The sequence below is a fragment of the Bactrocera dorsalis genome, chromosome 1, assembly GCF_023373825.1.
Source record: "Bactrocera dorsalis isolate Fly_Bdor chromosome 1, ASM2337382v1, whole genome shotgun sequence".
Lineage (NCBI taxonomy): Eukaryota > Metazoa > Arthropoda > Insecta > Diptera > Tephritidae > Bactrocera > Bactrocera dorsalis.
The window spans coordinates 49,241,079-49,263,182 of NC_064303.1; the positions used below are offsets into that span (position 1 = coordinate 49,241,079).

General features: G+C 39.3%; 2 protein-coding genes and 1 pseudogene across 8 annotated transcripts in view; 1 reads left to right on the forward strand and 2 right to left on the reverse strand.

Annotated features, from left to right (window-relative positions):
* LOC125775363 (uncharacterized) overlaps positions 1–22,104 on the reverse strand; it is a 727,609-nt gene that overhangs the window by 458,161 nt on the left and 247,344 nt on the right. The window lies entirely within an intron of this gene.
* On the forward strand, positions 720–10,026 carry LOC125775542 (uncharacterized). Of its 7 annotated transcripts, none has more exons than XR_007421198.1 (6): positions 720–1,778; positions 1,850–2,036; positions 2,102–2,195; positions 2,271–2,518; positions 4,685–7,768; positions 7,949–10,026. XR_007421198.1 is itself a non-coding variant. In XM_049446198.1 (5 exons), exons 1-5 carry the CDS (start codon positions 1,742–1,744, stop codon positions 4,731–4,733), a joined length of 615 nt encoding a protein of 204 aa, XP_049302155.1. In that variant the 5' UTR covers positions 720–1,741; the 3' UTR covers positions 4,734–10,026. The 7 variants fall into 7 exon arrangements, 2 of the variants coding, with proteins under 2 accessions (XP_049302155.1, XP_049302156.1); XR_007421197.1 differs by having other exon boundaries at positions 4,685–7,588; positions 7,769–10,026; XR_007421200.1 differs by having other exon boundaries at positions 4,685–7,588; positions 8,129–10,026.
* LOC125775913 (small nucleolar RNA U3) lies at positions 21,373–21,549 on the reverse strand (annotated as a pseudogene).

A 22,104-nucleotide genomic window follows, 5' to 3' on the forward strand; every position in this document is an offset into this window, starting at 1 on the left:
ATATATTTATTTTTTACTATTTTCTACATTACAGATGGGTGTTACGTGTAAAATCCCTGAAGGCTGTTAGAGCGAATTACGCTGTATTGCTAACATTTTTTCTTTGTCAATCTACAAATAAAGAAATAGACACTTCTGTGTCAGCCAAAGCGTTAGGGTTTTTTGAGTTCATGGCATCGTTCGAATGCTTTTTTATGTTAACAATGATAATCGAAATTTTTAATCGCATCGAAATATTGAACACCGAACTCCAAAAATCAAACCTTTCTGTTATTGACTCCTACAAAAAGTGAATGCTGTACGTGCAGTTTTGGAAGCTTCTGGTGAAACCAAGTTTGAAGAAGCTTGGAAAAAGAGTACGCAAGGCGCTGTCGAACTTGAACTTGATGACCCTATGCTTCCCCGTCAACGCAAAATAAGTAAACGGCTCGAGCAAGGCACATGCGAAGCCCATATATTTAAATCGCCTGAAGAATATTATAGGAAACAGTTCTTTGAAGTGTACGACCAGCTGATTGAGTCCCTCAGTTTACATTGTGCGCAACAGAAAATGTGGATGAAGTCCTTAAATTTTATGAAAAAGATTTTGACAAGGAACGACTTTTAAGCGACAGAGACATGTTTTGGCAATTGGTGAAACGGCAAAAAAGAAGTGTCAAAACGTTCCAAGAAATTTTAAATTTTTGCAAGGAGTTCGAATGGTGTCAGGGGCTTATACCTGATTTTATACGCTTTGTGCGAATGTTAATAACGATTCCGGGATCATCATGTTCGAACGAAAGGAGTTTCTCTGTCCTTCGAAGATTAAAATCTTATTTACGCTCAACCATGATCCAGGACAGGTTAAATAATGTGGCTATTTTGCACGTTTACGCAAATGAAGCATCAAAATTAGATTTAAATTGTTAATGGATAAGTTTATAGCAAAATCGCCGAGAAGAAAAACTGTTTTTGCAATAAATACATAATTTTTTTTGAATTTATTTTTTTTATTTATTCTACCCATCCGAAATTTACATGAACCGCCGCGCCTGTGCATGGTATTGCACATGTGCAATGATATATTATAACTCTTGCAAAAATAGTTCGTGTGAAGATCGCATTTGTTATTTGTGTAAGAAACTCTCCAAACTAATAGGAAATACTTATATTTTACTATACATTCTCAATAATTCACAAAAATAATGAAAAATTAGCACTGCATTATTAATATATCAGAAAGAAGTTTACTCTTTACTACGTATGAGTAGTAATTTTTGCGAAACTCTACCAAAGGAGAATAGTAATAAGATATAAATTTCATTTGGCGAAAAAATAACTGTAAAGGTGGGTTTCCAGCTCTCAAGAAAAGCAAAAACTTCATATAAAAAAACGCTTATGAAATGATCAAGAAGTTTTCTAATGTTAAATTTTCTTGTGGCAACATCCAGCTCTCAAGAAATTCAGTAAGTATATTTACTACTTTTATTTTATAAATTGTGGATAGGCAACACTGGTTTTGCGAAGAAGTTTCTATATATTTCTGACGCAAATTGAGTGGGAAGAAGAAGTAAGTTGGTGGTTTATTTGAATTTTGTATGTTATTTCGTTTATTCCTTAGAAATGGATGACTTAACACCTGTTGCAAAGCGGCAAAAGAGGATAAAAAATTTCACAGCGGGTGAAAAACAAGAACTAATTAAAGCAGTGGAAGAATGGCCCCGAATATGGGCCATAACAAACGTTATGCATTCAAATAAAAATGCTGTGGAACATAAGCAATTCCGTTGGCAAAACTGGTAAGTTTATATAAATTAAAGTTTCATTTTATGAATCTCTTAATTTCATTTTATTTGTTATGTTTATATAGTTAGTGAGTGCAAAGCTGGATGGATTAGCTTACGGGAGAGCTATCGCTATCACGCCAAAGTGGCCCGCAAGCATAAAAGTGGTAGCGCAGGTGGAGAAACCCTGGAGGAACCTTTTTTTTCAGACGCGATTGATTGGGAATTTGCTGAAGAAATGGCATTTTTACCAAATACATCACACAAAAGAACGTAAGTCTATTAAATATTATATATATTATTTTAAAATTTCATAAATTTTTGTTGTGCTTTCGCAGAACTTTCACAAGTCCAACGTTTGAAGATTTTGATTCATCTTCTCCGATCAATAGAGCGAATGAGGAGGTGTTAAGTGTTCCGCAATATGATTATGTTAGTGTATATAATATGCATGTAAATGGATGTATATAATGTGCATGTTTTATTTTTTGTTTGTGTATTTTGCAGAATCCAACACCCACCACAAGTAGTCGTACGTTTCGCGGAAGCCAAAATGACGAGGCATGGAATCGGTTCAACAACATTTTAAAGAAGCAAGAAGATTTGGTAGCAGCAAAGAACAACTCATCATATGCACAAGTTCTTGCTAGTTTTGAGTGGTTGTTGAATAAACTTCCACGGTCAGTTGGTGATGATATGTGTATGGAATTTTACAGTATGCTGTTACAGAAAGTTAATGAACTTAAATCAAACAAGTAAGGAAGGGCTAAGTTCGGGTGTCACCGAACATTTTATACTCTCGCATGATAAAGTGATAATCGAGATTTCATTATCCGTCATTTACATATTTTTTTATTTTGCTGTAAAATTAATTAGAATTAAATTCTGAGAGATTTACCGATATTTTCGGTGAAAAATTAGGTTAGGTTAGGTTAGGCACTGAGTTCTTCGTGTTCGATATCAGGGACCTTGAAAAGTTATAGTCCGATCACGACAATTTTTCCACAAGGGAAACCTCAGCTCAAATACCGTATTTGTGTAAAGTTTTATTCCTCTATCGTCATTGGTTCCTAATGTATATATTATACAGAGAAGGCATCAGATGGAATTTAAAATAGCGTTATATTGGAAGAGGGCGTGGTTGTGAACCGATTTCGCCCATATTTCATACATGTCATCAGGGTGTTAAGGAAATATTACATACTGAATTTCATTGAAATCGGTCGAGTAGTTCCTGAGATATGGTTTTTGGTCCATAAGTGGGCGACGCCACGCCTATTTTCAATTTTTTAAAATAGGCTCGGTGCAGCTTCTTTCTGCCATTTCTCCCGTAAAATTTTGTGTTTCTGACGTTTTTTGTTAGTCGGTTAACGCACTTTTAGTGATTTTCAACATAACCTTTGTATGGGAGGTGGGCGTGGTTATTATCCGATTTCTTCCATTTCTGAACTGTATATGGAAATACCTGAAGGAAACGACTCCATAGAGTTTGGTTGACATAGCTATAGTAGTTTTGGAGATATATACAAAAAACTTAGTAGGGGGCGGGGCCACGCCCACTTTTCCAAAAAAATTACGACCAAACATGCCCCTCCCTAATGTGATCCCTTGTGCCAAATTTCACTTTAATATCTTTATTTATGGCTTAGTTATGACACTTTATATGTTTTCGGTTTCCGCCATTTTGTGGGTGTGGCAGTGGGCCGATTTTGCCCATCTTCGAACTTAACCTTCTTATGGAGCCAAGAAATACATGTACCAAGTTTCATCATGATAGCTCAATTTTTACTCAAGTTACAGCTTGCACGGACGGACGGACGGACAGACGGACGGACAGACGGACGGACAGACAGACATCCGGATTTCAACTCTACTCATCACCCTGATCACTTTGGTATATAACCCTATATCTAACTCTTTTAGTTTTAGGACTTACAAACAACCGTTATGTGAACAAAACTATAATACTCTCTTTAGCAACTTTGTTGCGAGAGTATAAAAATTAAAATAAATATCTTTTTATACTCACTTACATATCTTCTGATTAGTTATGAAATAAATAAACTCGAAATTTGGAAACATCAAACTTCTTTTTATAAAAAACATATATACATGGTTTACATAAAATAAATACCAATTATTGTTTTTATAAATAAACATAAATATTTAAAAATTCAAAGAAATGTTGCATTATTTTGCCATGGAACAGATCCAGATGTAGAATTTACATAATCTTTTAAGACATTTCGTACATATTTTCCATAATCTGATGCTCTTCCCCGGTAGGTACCTAAATCATTTAAAGGGCCTTCTTGTTGTTGTATAGCCTCCCATTCTCCTGATTCCCAGAATCCATCGATGCCCTCGAATCCAGAGAAGATAGGGGGATTATAAGTTTGTCCACATTTATTGATGAGGAAGTAATGAAGCAGGCAGCATGCTGAAACAATCGATCGTGCCCGATCCGATTTTTTATACACATACACAATTACTCCTGCTCAAATTTCTATTCCGTTTTATTAGTTTTTCACTTGACCACCTGTAAAATAAATAATAATCATTAATCATGATATTTTTAAATAAATTAAATATACAAAATAGAAACTTACCAATTGCTTTGCTCTAATATCTTTTACGTTTGAATAACTCTTTGCTTTTTTATACACATACACAATTACTCCTGCTCAAATTTCTATTCCGTTTTATTAGTTTTTCACTTGACCACCTGTAAAATAAATAATAATCATTAATCATGATATTTTTAAATAAATTAAATATACAAAATAGAAACTTACCAATTGCTTTCCTCAAATATCTTTTACGTTTGATTAATTTTCACACTCTTCTTCTTTTACTTTTCAACATTCACGGTGCGATATGAAATGTCAAAATTTCTTGCTAACTACTATTTCACACAAAAGAAATAATATCAATAATTTCTTCAGCATTTACTTGAGAGCTGGAACCTAACCTTAAATAAAGAAACGATGTAGCTGCCAGATCAACGAGAAGTTAACATTGCATATATGCAATGCTATGCAACGAAGGGTTAGAAGAGTGAATATCGAAGTTGACAACACACGATCGTACTATATTCACCATTATTGTCTAATTCATATTCAAAGGGCATATTGCAGTTTGGTGTAATCAATAAAATACGTTTGCAAGTACATCACCAAAGGAAGCAACATGGCGCTTATTGGTCTTGAACGGTACGGTTGATACGTGAACTGCACTAAAATACTTTGTAGCGCTTTCCGACTGTTGTACGTCTCGCAGTTAATTTGGAGAATGGCCAAAGAGTGTATTTCAACCTAGGGAATACAGTACAGCCAATGGAAACACCGACAGCAACAAAATTAACATTTACGAGTTTTTGCTCAACTTTCGTCAGTGATTCGTTTGCGAGGACATTCGGATATACCTCGAGATTATGCATGGAATGCATCGTTGAAGAAATAATTACGGAGAAAGCAAGGCCAACCAGTAAATGGACATCCAGGTGTGTTATCAATTAATGCATTAAGATGAATTTACACAATCCACCCAAAAAACGACGATTGTTTCTACCTTCGGTTGCTGTTGATAAATGTACGCGGTTCAACTTCATATGAGTCATTGCGTACTGTGAATGACACGATGTGTGCAACTTTTTGAGAAGTAAGCCAGCAATTACAATTGCTGGAAAATTATAATCACTGGAATGAAAATGACGTTCGCACACTTTTCACGATAATCATTTCGACATATCAGCCTCCAAATCCGCGTCTATTATGGGATACGAACAAAAATTACATTGCCGAAGACATTTTACATCAAAAATTTTTATATGGATAAATTCCGGTTGATACTTCCGATGTTTTGACATCAATTCCATCTGCCGTTTATCGATTCACGAAAGATGAACTCATCACGAATGTTCATCTGAACATTGGCCAAATTATCTTAACTACGATTCCTTGAGTGCACGTGCAATGATAGCTGCCCAAAATACCCATGTCGATGACTTAAACTGGAAGATTCAAAGTCAAATTCCGGGAGAATTGCGCTCATACATATCGATCGATCGTCCTGACAATGAAGACGACGCCGTTAATTATCCAGTGAAGTTTTTAAATTCTTTGGAGGGGCTTTGTATGCCACCGCATCATTTGCGTCTCAAAGTTGGATCTGTCGTTATTATGCTACAAACGCCGAAACTGTGTAATGGAACCCGACTGATTGTGACGCAGCTATCGAATACAAGGGGGCAGAATGCTTGATTCTACGAATTTGTTTGAGTTCTCACGATTTGCCATTTCAGTTCAAACGGATTCCGTTTCCAGTAAAAATAGCATTTGAGGTGACAATCATCAGGACATAAGGATAGTCGCTAGAAGTGTATGGCATAAATTTTGAGCTGATATGTTTTTTACACGGCCAAAAATACGTGGCGTGCTCACGAGTTGGAAAACTATCTTCTCTGTACATTTACGCACCGGAACAGAAACCAAAACATGTTGTTTATCAAGAAACCAAAACATGTTGCGTTACATCTATGTATGTATAAAAATAAGTCCGTATATGTACGTCGCCGAACTAATCATAAACGTGTAGGGCGATTTCAACAAAACTTATACACCACGTAGGCAGTGACCCATATATGGTTTTTGTGAAGTTTGGTTGAAATCCGATAACGCATGTGTGTGCGGTGCGTATGTGAAGTGAGTGAGTTTTTGCCGCAGGTATCTTTTGTAACGTATACAGTATTCATTAGTATTGGATACAGTTTGGTCGTTTGTTTATTCGACAGCATTGCACGGAGTGATGCAAATATAAGTTATATATATTAAATAAATAAAAGTTGAAACAAAAATGTGATTTTTTTTTAAACTACTGTTTATTATGAACACTATTGCCACGCCCCTGGTGGTGATAGAGAAGAGGTTGAGGGCTTTTCTGAAAGCTCATTAATTCTATCTAACTGGTGCAATGTACTGGGTTCACCTACGTTAGCCAGTTTAGGCGCAAGAGCGTTTACAAGGTTGAAACAAAAATGTGATTTTTTTTTAATTTACTGTTTATTATGAACACTATTGCCACGCCCCTGGTGGTGATAGAGAAGAGGTTGAGGGCTTTTCTGAAAGCTCATTAAACTATCTAACTGGTGCATCGTATTGGGTTCACCTACGTCGACCAATTTAGGCGCTAGAGCGTTTAAAAAGTTGAAACAAAAATGTGATTCTTGTGTAAACTACTGTTTATTATGATCACTATTGCCACGCCCCTGGTGGTGATAGAGAAGAGGTTGAGGGCTTTTCTGGAAGCTCATTAAACTATCTAACTGGTGCATTGTATTGGGTCCACCTATGTCAGCTAATTTAGGCGCTAGAGCGTTTAAAAAGTTGAAACAAAAATGTGATTTTTGTGTAAACTACTTTTTATTATGAACACTATTGCCACGCCCCTGGTAGTGATAGAGAAGAGGTTGAGGGCTTTTCTGGAAGCTCATTAAACTATCTAACTGGTGCAATGTATTGGGTTCACCTACGTTAGCCAGTTTAGGCGCTAGAGCGTTTACAAGGTTGAAACAAAAATGTGATTTTTTTTTAACTACTTTTTATTATGAACACTATTGCCACGCCCCTGGTGGTGATAGAGAAAAGGTTGAGGGCTTTTCTGAAAGCTCATTAAACTATCTAACTGGTGCAATGTATTGGGTTCACCTACGTCGACCAATTTAGGCGCTAGAGCGTTTAAAAAGATGAAACAAAACTGTGATTTTTTTTTAAACTACTGTTTATTATGAACACTATTGCCACGCCCCTGGTGGTGATAGAGAAGAGGTTGAGGGCTTTTTTGAAAGCTCATTAAACTATCTAACTGGTGCAATGTATTGGGTTCACCTACGTTAGCCAGTTTAGGCGCTAGAGCGTTTACAAGGTTGAAACAAAAATGTGACTTTTTTGTAAACTACTGTTTATTATGAACACTATTGCCACGCCCCTGGTGGTGATAGAGAAGAGGTTGAGGGCTTTTCTGAAAGCTCATTAAACTATCTAACTGGTGCATTGTATTGGGTTCACCTACGTTAGCCAGTTTAGGCGCTAGAGCGTTTACAAGGTTGAAACAAAAATGTGATTTTTTTTTAATTTACTGTTTATTATGAACACTATTGCCACGCCCCTGGTGGTGATAGAGAAGAGGTTGAGGGCTTTTTTGAAAGCTCATTAAACTATCTAACTGGTGCAATGTATTGGGTCCACCTACGTCGACCAATTTAGGCGCTAGAGCGTTTAAAAAGATGAAACAAAACTGTGATTTTTTTTTAAACTACTGTTTATTATGAACACTATTGCCACGCCCCTGGTGGTGATAGAGAAAAGGTTGAGGGCTTTTCTGAAAGCTCATTAAACTATCTAACTGGTGCATTGTATTGGGTTCACCTACGTTAGCCAGTTTAGGCGCTAGAGCGTTTACAAGGTTGAAACAAAAATGTGATTTTTTTTTAATTTACTGTTTATTATGAACACTATTGCCACGCCCCTGGTGGTGATAGAGAAGAGGTTGAGGGCTTTTCTGGAAGCTCATTAAACTATCTAACTGATGCAATGTATTGAGTTCACCTACGTCAGCTAATTTAGGCGCTAGAGCGTTTAAAAAGTTGAAACAAAAATGTGATTTTTTTGTAAACTACTGTTTATTATGAACACTATTGCCACGCCCCTGGTGGTGATAGAGAAGAGGTTGAGGGCTTTTCTGGAAGCTCATTAAACTATCTAACTGGTGCAATGTATTGGGTTCACCTACGTTAGCCAGTTTAGGCGCTAGAGCGTTTACAAGGTTGAAACAAAAATGTGATTTTGGTGAGTATTTTGATAAAAATTAAAAAAAAAAACAATGATTAATGAGATAAAAATTGATTGTTTTGCTAAACAAGTGTTCTGATTGTTACAAGTGCATCATATGATTTTGTGACATAATCTCAAATTTGATATTTTGTGAAAAAAATTCAATAATTTAGTGATTTTTTTTCGTTTAATGTGCGATCAATGAGCTAAAAATTACTTGGATTTTTTGGCTAATTTTTAATTGAATTTTGTCACATTTTCAGCAGATTTTCGTGTCTTTTCGCCACTTTTCGGTGCTTTTCGAGTGCAGACGATCTCGAACGTTTCATTTTCGCTTCCGAACGGTAATAAAAAATTATTTCGATCTTTTAGCCAATTTTTAATTGAATTTTGACACATTTTTAGCACATTTTTGACAATTTTCGTGACTTTTTGGTGCTTTTCGAGTCCAGAATTTGCTGGATTTCATCAATTTATTACTGAAGTTCTTTATTATCTTTAGTTTAGTTTCTTCTAAAAATGCCACGAAGAGCAAGAGCTGACATTGGACGTCGGTCGCGTAGAACGCAAAATAGATCAAACGAAAGGGAAAATCAATCGCAAGAACAGCGAGAACAAGAGATTGCAAATACAAAGGAACGTGTTGCAAGATCACGTTCAGATCGTAGGCCGACAAGTATTAATCAAAATGTTCAAAGGCGTGCCGCACAAATCTACGTTAATGTTGCTTTAAATGGTGCTGGATTTAGATATAATCACGCAATTGATTACAGTTTGCATAAGTTTGTGGTGATTGGTGGAATGAACAAAGTCTGCCAACATTGTAATGCATTGAAATTTCACCTGGACACCTGGAATGTGTTGTGCCAGTGGGAAAGTAAGATTACCCGAATTACAATACCCACCAGAACCATTGGCAACATTAATTTCAGGAACAACGCCGCAATCGAAACATTTTTTGGATAATATCCAAATGTATATTTCTTGCTTTAAAATGACTCCCTTTGAAGCGACGAATGTAATACGCAATAATTTCATCCCGACATTTAAGGTTATTTCGGCTCTGGGAATTTTGAATGAAGCATACAGCGACATTTCAGAACATTTTACAAGCTCTAATCAATCATATTTTGCCTCACAATTTCAGATACAAAGACAAATTTATCATAGGATTGGTTCATTATTGCCATTTCCAGATGCAAACCACCAGTTCTTGCAAATCTACTTCCTTGGCAATAATGAAAATGAAGTAGATGCCCGTTGTTCAATATTCACAAGTGCCAAAAGAATAATAATACGTGAATTGCAAGCATTGTTTCATGAACATAATGATTTGATTAATCCTTTTCGGACAGCACTTGATCAGATGTCATCTGATGATCATAAAATCGTGCTTCGTGCTGATAGAAGACCAATCGGAGAACACGAACAAAGATTTAATGCACCTATAAATAATGAAGTTGCTGTGGTGATTGTCGGTTTCAATCACGTGACATTGTATTGCGTGTTTGTGAAACACATCGCTCTTACGATGCCCTACAGAACCCAATTTTGTTTTGTCGGGGTGAAGATGGATACTCTATTAATTTAAAAATGGCAGATCCCGCAAACTCACGTGAGTGTTTGTTGTGTTTAATGTACTCTTCCAATTTTGTTTAACAAGAATTAGTATGAAATGATTTAAATTTCCATTTGTTTTTTTTTTCTCTTCAGAACGTGAAGTCAATTGAAATGTCGGAGACTCTTTCATCAATATGTCGAAGACATGTATGCACAGATAGAAACAGAGCGTTTGAACTTTATTCGATTCAATCAACGGAAGTTGCGATCAGAAGAGTATATCTGTACATCTCCGCGATGCAATCAATAATGATGGAAATGTTGACAATTTACCAGCAAGTTACACAGGCAGTCCAAGGCACATATGTACATGAATATACACAAGATGCTATTTACTATGTTCGTTTGTATGGTCGACCAGATTTGTTTATTACATTTACATGTAATCCACAATGGGACGAAATCAAGCAATATTTATATGAAGGGCAATCTTCTACAGACCGTCACGACATAACTGCATGAGTATTTAGACAGAAGCTGAAATCATTGATGGATTTTATTGTTAAACATCAAGTTTTCGATGTTGGATGTATTCGGTGGAATGGAAAAAGAGAGGATTACCACATGCCCATATTTTGGTATGGTTAGTCAACAAAATAACAAGCGATCAGATAGATGACATCATCTCAGCAGAAATTCCTGATCAGGAAATCGATCCAGGTTAATTTGATGTTGTTACAAAAAGTATGATTCATGGACCATGTGGTGTTCTAAATTTTAATTCGCCATGTATGAAAGATGGGAAATTCATAAAGCGGTATCCCAGAGATTTGATTTCCGAGACAATTAATGGAAATGATGGTTACCCATTGTATCGCCGACGCTTAACAGATGATAATGGCAAATCAATCAATCTACGAGTCAATAATCAAGATATTACAGTTGATAATAGGTGGGTTGTCCCCTATTCACCAATACTATCAAAAGCATTCAAAGCTCATATCAATGTAGAATATTGCAATTCTGTTAAATCGATTAAATATATCTGCAAGTTTGTAAATAAAGGCAGCGACATGGCTGTGTTTGGTGTTGCAGAGAACCGAAATGATGAAATAACACAATATCAAATATGAAGGTATATCAGTAGCAATGAGGCAGTTTGGAGAATATTATCGTTCCCTATTCATGATCGAAATACGTATATCGTTTTTCGAATTGTGTCAAAATGATCAATTTACTAAAACATTGCTTTATTCACAAGTACCAAAATATTACACTTGGAATGCATCTGGAAAGAAATGGAACAGACGTAAGCAAGGAAGACCAGTTCAAGGTTATGCTGGCATTTTTGAAAGTGATGCCGTTGGACGTCTCTACACAGTGCATCCCAGTCATGCTGAATGTTTTTATTTGCGTCTATTATTGATTCATGTTTTTGGGCCCGTGTAAAAAACATAGCAGCTCAAAATTTATGCCATACACTTCTAGCGACTATCCTTTTGTCCTGATGATTGTCACCTCAAATGCTATTTTTACTGGAAACGGAATCCGTTTGAACTGAAATGGTAAATCGTGAGAACTCAAACAAATTCGTAGGATCAAGCATTCTGCCCCCCTGTATTCGATAGCTGCGTCACAATCAGTCCGGTTCCATTACACAGTTTCGGCGTTTGTAGCATAATAACGACATATCCAACTTTGATACGCAAATGATGCGGTGGCATACAAAGCCCCCCCAAAGAATTTAAAAACTTCACTGGATAATTAACGGCGTCGTCTTCATTGTCAGGACGATCGATCGATATGTATGAGCGCAATTCTACTGGAATTTGACTTTGAATCTTCCAGTTTAAGTCATCGACATGGGTATTTTGGGCAGCTATCATTGCACGTGCACTCAAGGAATCGTAGTTAAGATAATTTGGCCAATGTTCAGATAAACATTCGTGATGAGTTCATCTTTCGTGAATCGATAAACGGCAGATGGAATTGATATCAAAACACCGGAAGTATCAACCGGAATTTATCCATATTAAATTTTTAGATGTAAAATGTCTTCGGCAATGTCATTTTTGTTCGTATCCCAAAATAGATGCGGACTTGGAGGCTGATATGTCGAAATGATTATCGTGAAACGTGTGCGAACGTCATTTTCATTACAGTGATTATCATTTTCCAGCAATTGTAATTGTTGGCTTGCTTCTCAAAAAGTTGCACACACCGTGTCATTCACAGTATACAATGACTCATATGAAGTTGAACCGCGTACATTTATCAATAGCAACCGAAGGTAGAAACAATCGTCGTTTTTTGGGTGGATTGTGTAAATTCATCTTAATGCATTAATTGATAACACACCTGGATGTCCATTTACTGGTTGGCCTTGCTTTCTGCGTAATTATTTCTTCAACGATGCATTCCATGCATAATATCGAGGTATATCCGAATGTCCTCGCAAACGGATCACTGACGAAACTTGAGCAAAAACTCGTAAATGTTAATTTTGTTGCTGTCGGTGTTTCCATTGGCTTTACTGTATTCCCTATGTTGAAATACACTCTTTGGCCATTCTCCAAATTAACTGCGAGACGTACAACAGTCGGAAAGCGCTACAAAGTATTTTAGTGCAGTTCACGTATCAACCGTACCGTTCAAGACCAATAAGCGCCATGTTGCTTCCTTTGGTGATGTACTTACAAACGTATTTTATTGATTACACCAAACTGCAATATGCCCTTTGAATATGAATTAGACAATAATGGTGAATATAGTACGATCGTGTGTTGTCCACTTCGATATTCACTCTTCTAAATTGAATGCTGAATGTTCTGCCATTGTCGTCTGGTGAGCAACGCCGATAAAGTACAGTACAGCCATCATTTCTTGTTTGTGTTTCCGAAAAAAAGCACGTGAATAGTGTTTGGTGGATTTATTGTCAGACATACAAATCGAAGTGGGATTGTGGTATCCGCTTGGCCCATGAACCATAATGGTTTTCATCACTTCGTATAATACTGGATCTTTCTTTGCATCAGGAATTTCAGCAGAAATGGTTTCATCAATTTGATCTGGTGTAACCACCATCCAAAAAGGAACATGTGCGTGCCTATCTTTTGCCACTCAACAGAGTACATCTAGTATCTAATCGCAACGTATATACGTTGCTTCTAGATAAAGTCCAGCGAAGCTGTTGCTTGAAAAGTCTTGATGTGACATCGTGACGATCCCTTGCTGATTGACCGTGATCCATAATACCGCACGTATGTCATCGCATCTTGGGAGTGCTGGTTTTTTTTTATTTCTAAACCTTCCCCGATCCACACAGAACGTTCTCTGAAAATTTCATCAAGATTGGTTCAGTCATTCCCTTAGCGTTACTAATAAACAAACAATCATTCGTTTGTATGGGAAAAAGAAAAGGGCTGTTTTTAGGGGTTTTCCGGCATTTATTCGAGGTTCGTAAAAACCATCCTTGAGCCTCAACGAAAATTTTAAAAAAAGAATTGGCAAAATTTGTCCAGGCGTTTTTGAGTTATGCGCTTACCAACACATTTTGCGATTCATTTTTATATATAAGATGAAATGTATATTTTTCAATCTTTCTGAGAGATTTTCTTAATATTTTTTTCCATAGGAACCTTGTACAGAGTATTAGAAAACTCCAAAAAAAAAAATCAGTCAAATCGGTTCAGCCCTTTACGCGTGATGCCGTGACAACGCATGCGTTGTCCTGCGTGAAATTGTGTGTTTTGAAATGAAAAAAAAGTTGAATTTTCGTTGTGTTAAAAATCATTTATTTTCGATTTTTCTAAATTTTTTTCAATGTAACGCAGTTTGATAAGCAACATTTTTTGGTTTCTATTCCGGTGCGTAAATGTACAGAGAAGATGGTTTTTCAACTCGGGAAAACGCCACGTACATATGTATAATTGGCGCGCACCCATGCAATCGTAGTTACGATAATTTGGCCAATTTGGCCTAAACATTCGTGATGAGTTCATATTTCGTTGAAGTGAATTAACAAAAGGGAGGTGGAATTGATATCAAACCACTGGAACCGAAATTTGCCTATTTCCAATCCTTAACGAATACGATGTAAAATGTCTTCGCCAATATACTTTTGTTCGTGTTCCATAATTGACGCGGATTTGAAGGCTGATATGTCGAAATGAACATCCTGGGAGTCTCATGTAGTTTATGTATCTTGGGCTGCCATACGTTGATGGCAAAAAGAACGCCGACCGATATTAGCGCGATGTCTTCGTTGCTTCGTAACAAATTTCAATCTGTAATTGATCACTTCATTTGAAACACACATAAAGTTTTCACTGAATAATTTTCAATAATTTTTCTTTTAAAAAGCCAGAATAAAAAAGCAAGCGACCGAAATTGAACGATTCAAATAATTTACTAATCAAAATATTGAAAAACAAAACAAAAAAGAATTGTATGAAAAGTCAGTTTTTGGAAATTTCCAATTTTTCGACTTTTCCTTATGAAAATTATATGGTTTTTTTTATATCTAACCCTTTCCAGATCCACAGCGAACAACTTCTGATTTCATGAAGATTGGTTCCGCCGTTCTCGAGCGTTAGCGTTACTAACAAACAAACAATAATTTTTACTTACATTTGTACATATGTATGTAAATATGTATATACAAAAAAAAAGGTGCGTGGAGTCCATACGCGCGGATGAAGTTATACTTCTTAGTGATATTCAGAAATGCATATCATTTTGTATGAAAGAAAACTAAAAAACTTAAATTCACATTTTATAAATTTATTATGCACATAAAATGAAGAATAAAGCAAATTCTAAATGAAGGAATTTTGACTCAGAAAGTAGTTCCGCCTCTTCGTTGCGGAAGAGAATATGCAGCGTAATCATCTCTCTTTTGTTCTTCGCCAATTTGGCTGCCGGATTGACTTGTGAAGATCAATTTTCTGTTGGTGACATATTCATATGTGTACGCATATGTATGTTTGTATGCTTGTGATTTATTTGTTCGGCAATGTATGCAAATATATGTACATATAAGTATATATGAATGTATGAACATGCAAGTCAATGCGCGCACATGCGTATACATACACTCATATGAGCCCGATGAAGGGAGTGTCCAAAGTTTGCTGGTGTTTGTACCAGTAATGGGGACGGCGTCTTTCTTGGGCCGACCGGTCGTAGTATCGAGTTTTTAAGCCCACGGATCGATTCGGTGCAGGGCCACATCGGTTGACTCAGGACCGTTACGGGGACATCGCTCTGTCTGGCGGCCAATAGAGTAACCTGTTTCAGTCAATTGTCTGGGGGTGTGGGCTGTACCACTGCGATATCGCTTTAATCGACCGCTTGGGTGGGCGGTGCTACTGATCCGGTCGGCACTGGAGGCGCATCCTCCGGCGCGTACATACACCGAACTTCGGGCGCTCTAGCTATGCTCTAAGCTACCGGGGGGGTCGGCAGGTCGCGGATAGCCGAACGGCCTGTAGTAGCAGGTTAGTTGCGAAATAAGTCAAAACGAATAAGCAATCCCCGACGATGAGCGGCAGGAGTGAAGGATGCGGCTTAAAAGCTAGCAGATCCGCTGAAGCTCCTGTGACTGTGGCGAATGGACACCGCCACATAGAAATATGTGTCCCGTCATCATGTTTGGACATGATGAAAGGAAAGCAAAATCCAGGCGCGACGGACCCATAATGGGCGGCTTCCTGGTCAGCGTCTGTTCACCATGTTAGGTGCGGCTGATATTACAACTTGACCGGTACACAGCGCGGCGCACTGGGAGTCCTTGGTCATCTTAACAGCGATGTTTTCCGCTGGTAGGATGAAAAAGGTGATGTGAGCTTGCTCTGCCGAGGTGTTAGCCGCGTGGTGTATCAGTAAACAGCCACTTCGGTCCCTGGTCAGAGAATGTGCATTGGGCGCAGGGGTAGTAGCCTGCGTTGCCCCGGGCGAGCGCCGATCCGTCCGTGTTTTCCGGGACTGGTAAAGCGAAGGACAGGTCTCAGGGAACTGGGGTAGGAGCATGGCTTCCGAGGGTACACCCGTTCCTGTCTATTTTCGGCCCGCCCCCCTACACACGATGCGCTGTAAAAAAACAAACGAATGGAGAATTTTTTAAACAAAGATAACAAAAACAAAAGCAGCAGTGTACAAGACTGCTTCACGAGCAGCGGCACTCAAAGCCCTGCCAGTAAGATAACAGAACCGGAACAATCCAGGAGAACGCCGAATAGTTTTTGCGTCGAAGCTGATCCCTTTAGACGCGCACCAAGACTGATGCGATCACCGAAACAGGGGCTCACCGTAGAAAGGCCTGAAAGAGCGAGATCGTCGCCACCGGCGCTGCAAGACAGCACGCTTCGAGAGGAACTAACACAACCAGGAGGGGACATTATGGCTGAATTGGGAGATATGATTAAGAGGCTAACGGAAGCAATGAAAGCGCCTCAACGATCGATCAATAATCAGATCCGGGATCTGCTAACATCGGTCACAAAGCTCCACGAACGCGCCCAAATGGAGTATAACAAAGTTAAGGCAACCAGGCGGAATGCTCCTCTGAGACACACAGGAGTAGATTCAACTCCAAAAAGGCCCCACGAGGATGAGCAGCAGACACGAAAGACCCCGCCAAAAAAGAAAGCTAGCCAAGAGTAAGTCCAAAAGAGGACCACTGCGTGGAAGAGGAATGAAGGAAGCATTCCTACAAAAGAACGGAAGGCAGAGGAACAGGGAAATGAATGGACGCAGGTGAAACCAAAAACACTAAACAAGAACAAGAAGACGGTTTCTGCTCCTCGTCCGAGGCCCGATGCAATTATCATTGCGCACACTGGAAACATGTCGTACAGCGATATGCTTAGAGCCGTCAAGAAGGAAGTTGCTCTGAAAGAGCTTGGAGAAAACGTTTCGCGGATCCGTAAGACGGTAAAAGGCGAAATACTTCTAGAAATGAAGAAGGCCCAGATGAACACGGGAGCATATGAAAAGGAGATATGCAAGGTTCTGGGCGACCAGGCGAAAACAAGAGCCCTAACCCACGAAGTATCAGTGGAAATTCGAGACTTGGACGAAATAACCACCAAAGAAGACATAGCAGTGGCTATACGTTCACAAATCAAAGAGCTAAATTCCTTCGACGAAAGTGCGGTCAAATCCATGAGACAAGCGTACGCGGGCACGCAGACTGCAATCATCAGCCTTCCCGCCGCGGACTCAAAACGGCTGCTTGACGCCCATAAGATCAAGATTGGATGGGTGGTCTGCAGAATAAGGGAAAAGCCGAATCTCAGAAAGTGTTTCAGGTGCCTGGAATACGGTCATCTGGCGAGGGCATGTACGAGTGAGGATGATCGAAGCAAATGTTGCGCTAAGTGTGGTGAAAAGGGGCATTTCGCAAAGGAGTGTGATAAAAGCCCGTCGTGTGCAGCATGCAAAAGCAGTGGGATAAAGGAGACAGGTCACCGCATAGGAAGTTGGAAGTGTCCTCTGTATCAAGCGGCGTGCAGAAAGATAAAATGAAAGTTGTCCAAATCAACTTAAATCATTGTGAAGCTGCTCAAGAGCTGCTGAAGCAAACAATCTTCGAGCAAAAGGTAGAGGTGTCGATAGTGTGTGAGCAATATAAAAACATAAACGCTGGCACGTGGATCTCCGACAAAGAAAACAAAGCTGCCATATGGGCCTGTGGGGGCAACGCCTTCCAAGATAAGCCGCTCCTTGGAAGATCTTAGTACACACGACCGAAAATAGGTGGCATTTATTTCTACAGCTTCTATATTCCCCCGAGTGTGTTGCAAGGAGACTACGAAAGAATACTCGATGAACTAATCCGAGACGCCCTCACTACCACGCCAAACGTGATAGCAGGCGATTTCAACGCATGGGCTATTGAATGGGGTAGTAGCTACACAAACAGACGAGGTAATGCTCTACTCAAAGCGTTTTCTGTGTTAGACGCCGTGCTGCTCAATACCGGAGGTAGAAATACTTTTGAAAAGAATGGTCGGGGATCGATAATAGATATCACATTCGCCAGCAGCACGCTAGTTCGATCTGCAAATTGGAAAGTGTGCGACTTTTACACACATAGCGATCACATGGCCATCTTGCTGGAAATCCGCAAACAAACACAAACGCGATCCAGCGTAAAAAAATTGCAGAAAAAAGGATGGAAGGTTGAAACATTCGATGAAGAATTTTTCAAACTTATGTTGGATGGGAACCTAGACGATCAACGTTGACCGACAGGCTGAAAAACTGGTGAAGCACATAAGTAAAGCTTGTGATGCTGCTATGTGCAGGAAAAGGCACAACATAACCCAAAGACCGGCATACTGGTGGAACGAGGAGATCAGCACATTGAGAAGCGAATGCCATAAGGCTAGACGCCTCTGCCAAAGAAGCCAAGGTACGCCACATCATACAAGATTGCGAGAAAGTTTCAAAGGAAAACGTAAAGAACTCAAGAAGGCGATCAAAAGAAGTAAGGCCTCGAGTTTTAAAGAACTATGTGAGAAGGTGGACGAGAATCCGTGGGGTGACGCGTATAAAATAGTGATGGCGAAAATCAGAGTGGGTAAAAGTCAAGCACCAACCTGTCCGACCCTCCTAGAAAAGGTGGTGAAAACGCTTTTTCCAACGCAAGAACCAGAGACGAATAGAACGATACCAACCATGATGGAATCGCAAATTGTAGACGAGAAGGAGGTAATGGAAGTGGCGGAAAGATTTGGCAATGCAAAGGTTTCAGGACTTGATGGCATCCCGAACAAGGCTCTGAAAATTGCCATCAGGCATAGCACGAGGGCATTCGCCGAACTCTACACACGATGTCTGAATGAAGGAGTTTTCCCGAAAGTATGGAAGAAACAGCGGTTGGTTCTTCTTCAAAAGCCAAACAAACCGGCGGGAGAGCCGAGTGCGTATCGTCCACTTTGCATGATCGACACTATGGCCAAAATACTGGAAAGACTAATCTGCACACGTCTAGAACGCCACCTAGAAGAAGAATCTCCTGGGTTATCTGAAAACCAATTTGGATTCAGAAGGCAGCGGTCCACTTTAGACGCAGTTGGAAAAGTGACGGACATTGCAGCCAAAGCCATAGAGGGCACCAGATGGATGTATGGAGATAAAAAATATTGCGCAGTTGTTACGCTGGATGTGAAAAACGCTTTCAACTCGGCGTACTGGCCACATATACTGAGAACATTAGAGGCAAGAAACACCCCGGGGTATCTTCTGAGGACAATTAGCAGTACAACAAGGCTCCGTACTAGGTCCACTACTTTGGAATGTGCTGTACGACGGGGTGCTACGATTACCGCTGCCAAAAGAAGCACAGATAATTGGCTATGCGGACGACATTGCCATAACGGTTGTAGCTAAAGAGCTCTTGCAGATACAGAACATTTGCAATGAGACCGTGGCAAAAATTAAAGACTGGCTTACGAGTACCAAGCTGCATCTTGCAGGTGAAAAAACAGAGGCAGTGCTCATCACGAGCAGGAAAAAGCTTGAAACGGTCACTCTGAATATAGATGGATATAACGTTGTAACGCAAAACTCACTGAGGTACCTGGGAGTTATGATCGATACGAGGCTCAATTTCAAGGCGCACATTGGAAAGGCCTGTGGTAAGGCGGCTAAAGTGACTGCAGTCCTGTCGAGAATTATGGCAAATATTGATGGCCCAAGTCAAAGTAGGAGAGCTCTGCTGGCTAAAGTTAGCCAATCAATGCTTATGTACGCAGCTCCGATATGGGGGACAGCCCTTCGTCAAAAGACCTGTGTCAATATGGCCAAATCTGTGTCCAGGTTATGCGCCCTTAGAGTTGCCTGTGCGTTTAGAACGGTGTCGCACGAGGCGAGTGCTATCATATCTGGTCTTATGCCACCGGATATAATGGCCTCAGAGTTAAGTAGAGTCTACCGTAAAACTAAAGCCATGCATAGGCGCCTAACGGCCGACGAGCGCAAAAATGAGAGGAAGACAAGTCTCGAGGAGTGGCAAAAGCAATGGGATGCTGCAGACAAAGGAAGATGGACATATAGACTTATTAAGAATGTACCGGCCTGGATTGACAGACAACACGGGGAGACAGATTTCTACTTAACGCAGTTCTTATCGGGCCATGGCTGTTTCAGGGAATACCTACACAGATTTGGCCATGATGACGAAACACACTGTTCTTTCTGTGGAAATGCCGCAGAAAACGCAGAGCAGATATTTTTCTCCTGCACGAGGTATGCAGTGGAGAGAGAGGCCGTAGAAAAATTAACAAATGAAAGGATGACGCCCGACAACATAGTTAGTCACATGCTGCGATCACAGCTGGTGTGGGTTAAAATGAAAGAGTGGACTGCAATAGCGCTCCGAGAACTCAGAACGAAAGAAAGGCAGCGCAGAAGCATAAGACCGCATGAATAACCCTGGAGGTATGTCGTGAAGAGGCAGTTATCGCCCAGCTTGGTCCTGCGAAGTAGTACCTAACGGCGGTCCCGCAGGTCCGAACACAAGCTACAGCAGCCGGAGTTAAGGGTTTAGTACGTAGGCATACTGTTTCGCAAGTCCAGCATAGTGATTTAACACTGTCTGGGCGTGGTCCCGAAAGAGGTGTACTCTAGCGAGCAATATGAATCGTGCATACTACCAGCCTCACCCTGGCAGTATCTTTAGAAGATTCCCCCTCCGACAACAAAAAAAAAAAAAAAACAAAAACACTCATATGAGCATGTGCAGATACACAAGATAGGATAGAAGATGTATGCCTTTTAACATCGTATACTATACAAATAAATTTTTTCTTACTAATAGAAATTAAAATAAAGAAAAATATTTATTTTTATAGTATACGATGTTAAAAGCAAAAAATTAAAAATTTATTCTGTCGGGATTCGAACCTGTGGCACTCGTAGCATCTTGACTTTCCAAGCGCTTACCACCAACACCACCATTGACACTTAGGTCGCGCTGACTTAAGTATGATTTGGTTATGCATGTAAGAAACATACGATGGTTCTAATAATTTTGTTTAAGTATAGAAATATGCTTTTGTAAAACATTTGCTTTCGCAAACATACAGACAAATGTGCAAACGACATAATATATGTATGTATAATTGTTTCGCATTTTGCTTCTGAATATCACCAAGAAGTATAACTTCTTCCGCGCGTAGGGACTCCACACGCACCTTTTTTTCATTAAAATCACCACTCAGAAGTCGTTTTATCCCTTGTAAGCGAGCGATTTTCGAAGAAACATTTCTAATATGCCAAAAGACAAAATTAGAAATGAATTTCTTAAATTTCACGCTCCCAGATAAAACGATAACCTCGTTCTCGTGGGTCGATTTCAAAAACCACAGAAATGATTCTGTGTGATTCTGAAAGACCAACGCAGAGTATTTCAAACAAAAGTCACACAAAATAGTTGAGAATTCGCAGAAATGAAAGACAAACGAAAGAAAAAGCAGTATAACTTCAATAATGCACAAGCATACAAACATATATATGCGCACACATGTCAATAGTCACCTCGTCATCGCGTAGAATATGAAGAGACAGAAACATATGTATTTACGGCAGCGTTGTCCACTGCCTATGCGCACAAAAGCGCACGGACAGTACCAGACACCTCACACCAACATGTCGCGACAAGTGTCTGTGAAAACACGATTGTGCTACTGTATTCAAACTAAAAATAAATTCTGTTGAGATTCGATCGTATGTTTCTTGCATGCATAACCAAATCATACTTAAGTCAGCGCAACCTAAGTGTCAATGGTGGTGTTGGTGGTAAGCGCTTGGAAAGTCAAGATGCTAACACAGGTCACAGGTTCGAATCTCAACAGAATTTATTTTTAATTTTTTGCTTTTTAACATCGTATACTATACTAATAAATATTTTTCTTACTAATAGAAAATAAATGTATCACAGCAAT

Coding starts and splice junctions, on each gene's coding strand:
- LOC125775542 (XM_049446198.1), top strand. CDS start 1,742: ATGCTGTGGAACATAAGCAATTCCGTTGGCAAAACTG. Junction 1,779..1,849: donor CAATTCCGTTGGCAAAACTG/GTAAGTTTATAT, acceptor ATGTTTATATAG/TTAGTGAGTGCAAAGCTGGA. Junction 2,196..2,270: donor GTGTTCCGCAATATGATTAT/GTTAGTGTATAT, acceptor TGTATTTTGCAG/AATCCAACACCCACCACAAG.